The 12,489-nt window shown below is 36.6% G+C and overlaps 1 protein-coding gene across 2 annotated transcripts in view; it reads left to right on the top strand.

The window, feature by feature from the left end:
• The window catches only part of srgap1b (SLIT-ROBO Rho GTPase activating protein 1b), a 34,823-nt gene that overhangs the window by 16,949 nt on the left and 5,385 nt on the right, over window positions 1-12,489 (top strand). For both annotated transcript variants that reach the window (XM_039667664.2, XM_039667663.2), the window contains exons 5-17: window positions 299-478; window positions 2,105-2,233; window positions 4,362-4,583; window positions 5,915-6,016; window positions 7,520-7,717; window positions 8,153-8,237; window positions 8,724-8,751; window positions 8,911-8,941; window positions 9,846-9,906; window positions 9,998-10,075; window positions 10,154-10,288; window positions 10,537-10,642; window positions 12,240-12,464. In XM_039667664.2, the coding sequence (XP_039523598.2) occupies window positions 299-478; window positions 2,105-2,233; window positions 4,362-4,583; window positions 5,915-6,016; window positions 7,520-7,717; window positions 8,153-8,237; window positions 8,724-8,751; window positions 8,911-8,941; window positions 9,846-9,906; window positions 9,998-10,075; window positions 10,154-10,288; window positions 10,537-10,642; window positions 12,240-12,464 (1,580 nt within the window). The remainder of the gene's footprint in view (window positions 1-298; window positions 479-2,104; window positions 2,234-4,361; window positions 4,584-5,914; window positions 6,017-7,519; window positions 7,718-8,152; window positions 8,238-8,723; window positions 8,752-8,910; window positions 8,942-9,845; window positions 9,907-9,997; window positions 10,076-10,153; window positions 10,289-10,536; window positions 10,643-12,239; window positions 12,465-12,489) is intronic.

Raw genomic sequence — 12,489 nt, 5'->3', positions numbered from 1 at the left:
TCTTTTTGTTTGTCATGACTGATTGGTGGAATTTTCTGTCCAGCATCATCATGGGTCATGTAGTTTTTCAGCCTGATTTCTGCCGTTGTACATTATTTTAAAAATAAGTTGAAATAATGTGGGCTAATTAACAGAAGCAAGTGCCATCAAAAACAACGAACAGTCTATCTTTAAAGGTTTTATAAGTTAAAATCAGTTATGGGGAAAATGAATGTTTTTAATTCTGGAATCTGGGAAGGGTTGCGTTCTTCTGAGGGATTGTGGGTAATGTAGTTCCTGGCTGCTCTGCCCCCTGCAGGTGATGAAAACATATCACATGTATCACACTGAGACTCTAAGTGCAGAGAACAAGCTGAAGGAGGCAGAGAGGCAGGGCGAACGACAAGGCCGAGGCGGAGAGGCCGTCTTCAGTCTGCGCACCGAAGATCGCCACCAACGGCGCAACGCTGCTCGCAAGATTCAGAAGATGAAAGAGAAGGTGTGTTCCAAATCTTTGGCTTTTTGCATTTTTCTGTTGTTGTTCAAAGATTTTTATTTTTTTTTATTTTATACCTTGTTTGAGATTTGAGTAACACTTTATTTTGTTGGTCCTTTTTGAACATTCTGTTGAATCTTTGTAACTAGATGTCAACTAACTCTCATTAGAGTATTAGTAGATCGTTAATATCTGCTAACTCTTTATTGTGATGGTCCCCCATTACACATTTTACTGACTAAGTAACTAATAATAAAACATATTCTAACCCTAACCCTACCAGTCTACTAATACTCTACTATCACTCTAATGAGAGTTAGTAGACATGTATGTGCAATGTTACTTACAGTCAACAGAATGTGTTTGGGACCATCAAAATAAATTGAAACCGAGTTTTGTTGTTGAGTTTTGTCACTATGCAAATGAGATTCCTTGAATTTTAATGTGCCAGATGCGTTTCCAGAAATAGAGAGCAAAGTTCATTTGTCTTGATGAAATACTGTGATCTGGAGTTCTGGAGTAATTTGGGGGACATTATGAGGGAATCATTTCTGATTTATGGACAACCAACCGAAAAACGAGCCTATTTTGTTCGTCTTATTGGTTTAGGTGATTTGATGCTTCACTAAAATGTTGCTTCTGAAGATTTACTGACGATTGCATGGTTTATTTAATCCTATATATATATATAAATGTGGTTGAGCTGAAATACATTTTAATGCCAATATAATACTAATACTTTTTATTTATTTATTTATTTTTTTTTTTATCTATCCAGTAGTACAGATACAGCATGTGCAAGAGGAACATATTTATAGAAATGTTCACTGGGGAGAGAAAAAAAAACAGGAGAGCGGCCATTTTGCAAGCCATTCTCTATTTGAAAACCATGTTTAGGGCACTAAAATGGTTATTTCACAGTTTCCACATCAGTATACAGTAAACTAACCCAGGTGACTATAATGTCAGATTGTGTAAATGGAGCAGGAGTCTCTCTTCAGATCATTAATTTTCCAGCACACACTCCCCATGGCACACTATGTGTTCACTACAGTTTGATACTGCATTCATTTTTCTTTTATTTCATAAGAGGGAAGAGAGGTTAGAATGAGCAATGGTTAGGCGGACATGATATCCCGATGGACAGTGTCAACAGTGTATGGCAAGTGTATTTCCGATCATAAAACCGTTTGGTTCACATATATCATAAATATATATGTACTATTGTGGTTAAACATTTTGGGGGCCTGAAAAACACCCCAAATTCGAATTGAATGCAAATACAACAAACTGCTACTGTATTGACACTTCAGCTCTGTACTGTTGATAAAGGACTTGAATGCTCAGGATCGTTGCTTGATTTAATGATAATGTTGCTTTAAAAGATCTGTGGGTTTAACCAACAGTCGTGGACTTTAATTAAAGGAGCAATTACATTCACAGAGAAGCAGACGTAAGCCAAGCCTCGCTGTGAACACACTGGCACTAGAAACAAGTTAGTCGATAGGCTCTCCATCCGTCTATAAAATCATTTTATCTTCTTGCCTTGATGGAGATATAGCACTTACTCAACACTTTGTCCTTCTCTCTCTCCTTAACCTCTCTGTCTATCTCTTTTTTTCCCCCCAGCGGCAAGCCAAGTATTCAGAGAACAAACTGAAGGTTATGAAAGCTCGGAACGAGTATCTCCTGACTTTGGAGGCCACGAACGCTTCTCTGTTTAAATATTACATCCACGACCTGTCGCATTTGATTGACGTGAGTATCTGATTATGAATCCACGGCAGGAAATTGCCACTGCATGAAGGGCATAGTGTTATGGCTGCGTTTATTTGCTTTTTCACCAAGCATAGTAATGAATTATAGTCCTGATTAATAATCACTAATTAAGGCAGCCTCCATTGCCTTTAATTAGAGACAAACGCGCCCTGTAACAGACAGGATGGGATGGAGATTAAGCCTTTAATTACAAGCACACATTAGCACATTCTGCAACAGGCCACGTTTGGAAGGGAATACTAGCATGCTAGTTACTGCTTTCTGCACAGTATAAGGACAATTCACACAGACAGCTGATTACAACACGTCACATCTCAGACATTCAGATCCAGCCTGTTCAGTCTGTCGGTGAAAGCAAGCTCCGACAGGGGTAACGCACTGATCCGATAAAACCTGACAAAGTGTCTGTTGCCGTCTGAAATTATTGTCCTGAAATTATTTCAAATAAGTATGCAGAGTTGAACATGTTAAACAGTAAGATCCTACATTGTCACATGACCGTAGCACATCAACACGATGTATATCACACATATTATGCACCATATAATATACAACACAGAAATTACACACTCAGTTTATCCCATATTATATACTGTATACCATTTTCCATCCTTCCATCATTCTATCTATATATTGTTCTATGGATTTATCCATCATTTGATCCATCTATCGTTTCTTTTATAGAACGCACACAGAGTATTGTTATTAGACTCCAACAACTATGCCATACTGTATATACAAACTGTATAAATCATTAAATACTATATACTGCACTATATACAGTATACTGCATATATATATATATATATATATATATATATATATATATATATATATATATTAGGGATGTCAAATGATTAATCGTGATTAATCGCATCCAAAATAAAAGTTTGTGTTTATTAATAATAATATATAATATATGTGGGTGCACTGTGTATAATTATTTTATATATATATATAAATACACACACATGCTTGTATATATTTAAGAAATATTTTCATGTATATAGATTTATATATAATTTATATTATATATAAATATAAATATTTTATATATAAATAATATTTTTTTCTTAAATATACATGCATGTGTGTGTGTGTGTGTATATATATATATATATATATATATATATATATATATATATACTGTATATATTATGTAAACACACATATATTGTGTAATACATTATACAATATATTATGTATTATATATATTATAATATATTAATATTATAATTAATATATTATAATATATTACACATATATTATGTAAACACAAACTTTTATTTTGGTAATTGTTTGGTAATTGTTCGATTAATCATTTGACAGCCCTAAATATATATATATATATATATATATATATATATATATATATATATGTATATATGTATATATACTGTACATATATATGCCATATTATATACTAAATATGCACACACTGTATATTCTACAGTATACATTGAGATATACACTATATTGCAGTGGATTTTTTTGATTAATTCATCACTTTGTGTGCATTGCATTGTGGGATAGAGTGTCCCATGTAGTGTGCTCTAGTTGTATACTGATTATTTCAGTTCATCATAAAATCTGCAAACAATGGGTTAGCTAATGCATACTAATTTACAAGATACTGTTGAGTATCTTTGCACACTCGATCTAGTGCACAGTGAGGCCAGGAGGATCCTCAGTGGGTCAGAGAGGAGCCATTTCTCACTGCTCCTCGGTTTGCTGTGTGTGTTGTTTTGCTCATTAGAGTTTGCAGCAGGCTGATCGTGGTCAGCAGTATCTGGCCGATCGGAGCGCTGCGTCTCACTGACCTTCACAGAGGTCAAACCTGCACACACTGAGATAAAGACAGCAGGAGAACCTGTGTCCGTGGGTGGCTAAAAGAGAGAGAGATTGTGTGGGGGTGGTAAGAGAGATACGTTAAAAGCCTGTTTGAAAACCCTTCAAATTAACCCTGAGAACAGAAGCCGTGGAGGATCATTTCTAGATAAGCGTTTTAAGGTTCATAATCGCTTTTGAGTGACAGCTCTACACAAATCCACACTATTCATGTGCTTTTCTCTTTGAAAAACGATTGTGTGTATCTGTGTTTTAACAGTGTTGTGACCTCGGCTATCATGCGGGCCTGAGTCGGGCGTTGCGGACCTATTTGTCGGCAGAATACAGCATGGAAACCTCTCGCCACGAGGGCCTGGATATTTTGGAGGGCGCCGTGGAGGGACTGGACCCCGGTAGTGACCGGCAACGCTTTATGGAGACTCACCCCACAGCGTTCACCCCTCCTGCACGCTTCAACTTTCAGCCACACATGGGAGACCAGGTCACACGCCACCTAGTGTCCTCTGAATATTTGCATTCACACACAAAAAAAAAATCATTAGGCTACTCTTCTGTTTAGGAATGTAAATAATATTATTATTATATATCATATTATAATTTCCATAAATCATATGGGTCTACACTCAAAAAAATTATATGTTAGCTTTAATTAATTTTATTTCGTCAACAGGTTCCACATAACTGGGTTACGTTAAACAAACATGATTTGTTAATTCAACTTCAACATCATGAAATTAAGTAATTTTAACCGACCCAATTTATGATTTTGTCTTTAACTTTTTAAAGGCTTCCTGACATGATTCAGGTATTTTTTCATATTCATTAATCCATTAATATTTCATTTATTTTATTGACATATAATTAAATTGATAGCCTATAGCTAGCTATTTGTTAGCAGTAGCACATATTAGCATGCTAATGCTAAGTTTTACATGCTCCTTCAACCAAAGCAATAGAAAAAAATTAAATCAGTAGACAACCAAACTCTTGGTAACCCACTGTCATTTAAATGGTTCTAATAATTCCGATGTAATTTTACATTAAACACAATTACACACTATTAAGTCTTCGCCTTTTCTAAATTTCTCAAAAAAAGGTAAAATAGCACTTAATTTTTACATTTATTCTCTCTTAACCATATGCAAAGCATGCTGGGAACTAACAAGCACTGCCAAGTTTGAGTTAATGCAACACAAATCAATCATGTAATCCAACACAAACGGATTGAGTAAACTTAAATTGTTCATATATTTAAGCAGATTGAACGCAATCAAATTAAGTTCGGGCAAAATGGTATTCGACTCGGACTATACTGCCACCCTCTGGATGTATGAAATTTTTTACTTAACATAAATGGTTTGTGTTTAGACAAAGGAGGATTTTTTACCATTAAGTTGAGACATAATCACATCGACTTTAATAGAAAAAAAAAACATTTCAAGTCATTTCAATTATTATAAGTAAGCTAAATATAAATATATTATGTAAAGTGCACAACCTTCCTAGTTCACCTTTTTTAGTGTATTTGATTATATTTTGGAATTTTATAAAATAGTAAAAAAAAAAAAAAAAAACGCATTAGGCGTACACAGTAAGTTACATGAAAAAAGAAAAGCTTCAATTTACAATTCATGGTCGACTTTTTTATCCTGCGCCGTCTTCCTCTTCCTATCGTTTTCTGCACTTTCTTTCCATCCACGTCCTTGAAAATTTCCAAAAGGCCGAAATAATATTTCTACAAAGATCAAATGATTTGTTTGTTCTACCGAGCGGTTTCTGTAATGTGTGTATTTATGCATGTTGATATTTCAGGTGAGTCAAATCACAGCCCTGCCGCAGGTGCAAGCCGAACTCCTTCTCCGGTTCCAGCAGCTGCAGTCGCGCCTCTCTACACTGAAGATTGAGAACGAGGAGGTGAGACACACACACACACACACACACATCCCTTCCTCTCGAATGAGCACCTCAGCAGCTGCGGTTCCCCCACTGTGGATAAAGAATGAGATGACAGGCGTACACACCTTCTCCATTTCTCCATTCCCCTTTCCTTCTCTCTTTGTCGTCAGGCACTGCATAGCAGCTCACTCCTTCACAACTACAAGCACATTCATACATATTGTTTCCATCTTCTCCGTCTCTGTTGGAGTGCGGGGTTGTTTATCGCAGGTTGTTGGCAGGCCAGCTGTTTCCTGCAGTTCTCAGCATGTGAAGGACAGAGCAGAAGTGCTGATGAACGCTGTATTACTGCAGTGAGTTTCGACTGTAGAGACGGGGACAGTGTAGTGTGTGTGTGATATTCCTCTATCCCTGCTTCGCTAGATGGCTATGGACCAATTACTGATTACAGTGTGTGATTGTCACAAAACAAGAAGCACAACTATTGTACCATTTAGCTTGGTTGGTTGGACGTGATAACACTAATTTGTTTAATCAAACATACCCGTACTTATTTAAAATAACTGTTTTCTGTTTTAATTTATTTTATTATGTTGCAAAACTGAATTTGACTCCAGTCTTCAGTGTCACATGATCCGTCAGAAATCATTCTGATATGATGATTTGCTGTTTAAGAAATATTTTTTATTATTATCAATACTGAAAACAGTTTTACGGCTTGATGTTTGTGGAAACCCTTCTCTGGATTCTTTGATGAATAAAAAACAGCATTTATTTGAAATAAAAATCTTTTGTTACATTTGATTAATTGAATGCAGCCTTGTCCAATTAAAGGGATACTCCACTTTTTTGGAAATGGGCTCATTTTACAACTCCCCCAGAGTTAAACAGTTGAGTTGTACCGTTTTTGAATCCATTCAGACGATTTTCTGATATTTAGAAGAATATCAGTAACCAGACAGTTTCTGGTCTCATTGACTTCCATAGTATATATTTTTTCCTACTATGGAAGTCAATGAAACCAGACACTGTCTGGTTACTGATATTCTTCTAAATATCAGAAAATCAGCTGAATGCATTTGAAAACGGTGAAACTCAACTGCTTAACTGTGGGGGAGTTGTAAAATGAGCCTATTTCCCAAAAAAGTGGAGTATCCCTTTAAAAACATTAATTTATATTTTAAAAAAATACGGACATCAATCTTTTGAAGAGTGGAATGTCACTGTGTGGGGAAAAAATATTGCTTTTAAATAGATTTAATTTAAATTATTTTAGATATTCTCTGAAGAAATCTATCATATGTAAATGAACTCTTGATTTAACAACACTAAGTCAACATGAATACATTAGCTTACATAAATCTAAGGGTTTGAATTTGCAGAAATGCTCCTTGTGAAAAGTTTTGGACCCCATTTACACCTGTATTTTGACCACTTGGTGTTGGATTGAAATGAATAAAATGTGCTAACCATTCAATACAATTCTATACATGGCGCCACCTCTCTATGTTCCGTCTGAAGGTGAAAAAGACGTCGGAGGCCACTCTCAGCACTATCCAGGACATGGTGAATATGGAGGACTACGACGTGTCCGAGAGCTTCCAGCACAGTCGCTCCACTGAGTCGGTCAAATCCAGTGTATCAGACACTTACCTCAGCAAACCCAGCCTGGCCAAGAGACGCGCCAACCAGCAGGAAACAGAGCTCTTCTATTTCACAGTAAATGCTGGCTCACACACAATCCACAATCCTGTTTTGGAAACATCCCTGTCTGGCTTAGATTAAACCAGGATTAGGCCTTAGTTTAATTAGGGCATTTCAGTAGCTTCTGCCAGTGCAGTTAAAACGTCTCAAACATGCATTTTAGTCTAGGACTAGACTTAAACCTTGTCTGTGAAACTGGGGATAGTGTTTAATAAGAGATATGCTTCAGAGCCCAGACACAGTATTTATCCTGCTTGCTTCACACTTTACAGGCCATGATCTGTTCACACTGTAGTTTTTTAGCAGTGTGACCCCTGGATCAATGGTCTCGTTTTAGTCTTAGTCCTTAAACTTAGTTTATGGCTACTGAAGGATGACCAGGACTAATTAGATCATTAATTCCCAGTGTAACTGGATGGTTATTGACTGTGTGCATTTGTTTGGCTGCAGAAACTGAAGGAGTATCTGGAAGGCAGTAATCTTATCGCTAAACTACAAGCCAAACACGACATGCTGAAGAGAAGCATAGCTGAAGGTGAGCACTGTATTCTGCATGTTATTTTAAGGCACGGTGGATCAGAGTTATGTTTGCGTACCCCTTCTGTCACCTCACGTACCCCAGTTTGGGAACCACTGCCCCAATTAAGTCCACAGTCCGATTACATTACCTCAAATGTGTAATGTAATGGATTATGTTGCTAACTACAATTTATTTGTTATTTGGAATCGGTAACTGACTACAAATTGTAAGTAATCTACCCAGCACTGAATATGTATTTAAAGAGTACAGTTTTACATGTCGAAATAGCAAGTCATAGAAATAAATTGTACTGATTTAACAATTGCCATAAAATGTGTATTGTTTTACCATTCACACTAGTCAGATTTATATGAAAAGGATCCATCTGAATAAAAATGTTTTAAATAGCATCATGAAGACAAAGTGCCATTGTTTGAGATTTGAGATGTCTTACGTTCGTGACAAGTGAAATGTCGTCTAATATAATATCTATGTCCGCAGGATACAGATCAGACATCATGACAACCAGGTATATCTCCTCATCTGTGTCTGACCTTCTTTTTAATGCCCTTTTTTACATCTACTGCTCTGAATCACAAGGCCCTTGTGATATTTGTAAAGGTTCTCATGACCTTTTTGAATGCTAAAGCTGGTTTCAGTTGTCTCTCACTCTTTTTTTCCCACTCAGCCGCCGACGAAACTCCCACAGTAGGCACCAGGTAACACGCTTTTACCAGCATGCATGTTTCCCATTAAAGGGATAGTTCACTTTGAAATTAATTGTTGGTATGTTTTAGTTTACCTCAAGGGCATCCAAATTTCCACAGTAGTTTCAATTCTGATATTTTTAGGTCAAACCGTTCTTGTCTGTCAGTCATATAATGGAGGTCTATGGTCACCACCTCAAAGAGCATGCACAGAGAAGTCCAAATTAAACATGATTTAATGACTCGTAAATGTAAGTACACATTGATGGCTTAAGACACGAAACGAGCGGTTTGTGTGAGAAAACGAACAGTATTTATATCGTTTTTACCTCTTGTAACCACAGCCACGACCAAGTGATCTGAGGACGCGTGCGGCGGAAATGATCTCTCGCACGGTTGCGAAAAAAAAATCAACGTTGTCTGTTGATGTATCAAAATCGTCTTCCATTCCAATTTCCTGTATATCTAAATATGTTTAGATCTTCACAGTGAAGGGCAACACTTCTGAAATCTGTGTGTAAACAATGAGTGACGTACACACGCAACCGAAGCGCCCTTAGATCATTTGGATTTTGCTGTGGTTACATGAGGTAAAAACAATATAAATACTGTTCGTTTTCACACACAAACCGCTCGTTTCGTGTCTTAGGCCATCAATGTGTACTTACATTTACGAGTCAATAAATCATGTTTAATTTCGACTTCTCTGTGCATGCTCTTTGAGGTGGTGACCATAGACCTCCATTATATGACTGAGAGACACAAACGGTTTGACCTAAAAATACCAAAATTGAAACTACTGTGGAAACAAAGACACCTACATCTCAGATGCCCTTGAGGTAAGCTAAAAGTGAACTATCCCTTTAAGTCCCATGGGCTTCTTTGTGATTTTTTGGATGTTTTTATCTGCACACAGGATTCTGGGAAGGCCATTCCTCTGATTGTAGAAAGCTGCATTCGCTTTATTAATCTATACGGTAAGAAATCTGGTGAAAAATGCACAAACTCAATCCATCACACACACATATACTGTATGCATCCATGTTGTGATTATTTGTTTTTTTTCAGGTCTGCAACACCAGGGTATTTTCAGGGTTTCAGGGTCACAGGTGGAAGTCAATGACATCAAGAACTCCTTCGAACGAGGTTTGTGAACACAGTCATCGGATCAACTATACACACACACACCATGGATACGCTCTCATCTTAGTGACTGTTTCCCAGGCAACGACCCCTTGACTGACGAGGAGAATAACCATGACATTAACTCAGTAGCGGGCGTGTTGAAAATGTACTTCCGCAACCTGGACAACCCGCTCTTCCCCAAGGAGAAGTTCAACGATCTCATCGCCTGCGTCCGTGAGTGCACGTTTTCCCCTGCGTTCATATATGTGCATGTATGTGAATGAAGCAGGATGGAGGAAGGAAAGGTGTGTGTGAGAAATGGTGGCACAGGCATTCGGGAAATGACAGGGTGCTAAGTACTCGGGTTTCCTGGGGAGTTTGGACAGCTGGTGTCTTTTCATGCATCTATAAAAGTGTTGTGAGCACATGGGATGTCTGATTTTCCTTGTTTATGATCTTGCGTGTTCACGTGCCTTCAACAGGAACTGAGAGTTTGTACGAGCGTGCCCTCACCATCCGGAAGATCTTGACCATAACACCGCGGCCAACACTAGTGGTCATGAGATACCTGTTTGCATTCCTCAACCAGTGAGTATTCCTGCGCACATTCATGTTTCCAATCGAGGACATGCTCTTGTGGAAGATTTGTTTCCATCACGGAATATAAAATAAAAAAGGTCATTTTGTATTTTGATTATTTCTCACAATTGCACGTTTATATTTCACAATTCTTTCTCTATTTCTCGCAGTTCAGAGTTTATAACTCACACCTTTGAAGATTTTGAGGAAAAAGTCTGAATTCATTTAGACTCGAGATATAAACTCACAATTCTGAGATTTTTTTTTTTTTTTTAGAATTAATTATGAAATGAAAATTGAGAATTATGAGGTCGTAATTACCTTTTTTATTTTGTGGTGGAAACAATCTTCCATATAGACGTATGTATAATTACTAAATATGATATAAAAGTATAAATCAGTTTTATTTTAGTAGCATTGATCATCATTAAAATTTAAGTTTACTTAGTTTTAACTTTTATTTTATTTGCATTAACGCTTATTTTAATTCATTTATATAGTTTTTTTATGAGATGAATTTAATACACAAACACATATGCAACTTTTGAATGTGTAATAACTGTTTAAAATGTGATTTAATTTGCCAGGGAAAATACTAAAAGTAAAATAAAGACATTTTACAGATATCTACTCTAAATCATTGTTTATTTCTGATTCTGATTAAAAAAAATAAAAAAGGTCATTTTGTATTTTGATTATTTATCGCAATTCAGAGTTTATAACTCGCACCTTTGAAGATTTTTGAGGAAAAAGTCTGAATTAAGTGATACAAACTCGCAATTCTGAGCAAAAAAAGTATAATTAATTATGAAATGTACTCAGAATTATGAGGTCGCAATTACCTTTTTTATTTTGTGGAGGAAACAATCTTTCATTATAGACATCTGTAAAATTACTAAATATTATAATTTAGTATAAATCAGTTTCATTTGAGTATCATTGATATGCAGATATGTTTCATTTTAAGTTTACTTAATCATTTTATTTGCATTAACACTTATTTTATTTCATTTATATAGTTTTTTGTGATTTCAATTTAATACACAGACACATATGCAACTTTTGAATGTGTAATAACGGTTTAAAATGTGATTCAATTTGCCAGTGAAAATACTAAAATACTAAAAGAAAAGGAAAATAAAGACATTTTACACATATCTACTCTGAATCATTTTTGGGATGTCTTTGGATGTCCTCAAAGGAATGTATTGCCAGATATAGACTTGTGTTTACAGTTTTGTCCCTAAAGTGTAAACCCACATGCACACTTCTCCATCTATATACTTAGTATGAAATATTCATCAGTATTTGTACTCGCGCATGAACACAACTCACTCTTTTAGCTGCAAAGCTCAAGTGTCTCACTGAAAAGGAGAAACGCAGCTAAAGTAAGCATCCATTTTCACACCGGAAATTAAAAGCTCTCCCACACCTCCATGCCGTGAGAGACAGACAGAGGGAGGGTGGGAGCGTGTTGTGTAAAGGTGCAAAGACAAAAGGTGCAACATGGAATTTATGGCTCAATCTGATTGAGGATGCATACAGTAATTATAGCAACCAACTCGGGAGACAACACAATGCAGCTTGGGTTTATTTCCCGTCACAGCTTGTCCCAGTATAGTGACGAGAACATGATGGACCCTGGAAACCTGGCCATTTGCTTCGGCCCGACTTTGATGCCGACCCCGGACCTTCTGGACCAGGTTTCATGTCAGGCGCATGTCAACGAGGTCATCAAGACCATCATCATTCACCATGAAACCATCTTCCCTGACACCAAAGAGCTGGAGGGACCCGTTTATGAGAAATGCATGAGCAATACTGAGTACTGGTGAGTGCTAAACTGAGTACCAATA

Source organism: Pimephales promelas, chromosome 24 (genome assembly GCF_988280905.1).
Source record: "Pimephales promelas chromosome 24, fPimPro1.hap1.1, whole genome shotgun sequence".
Taxonomy (NCBI): domain Eukaryota; kingdom Metazoa; phylum Chordata; class Actinopteri; order Cypriniformes; family Leuciscidae; genus Pimephales; species Pimephales promelas.
This window is presented reverse-complemented; position numbering and strand designations above follow the sequence as displayed.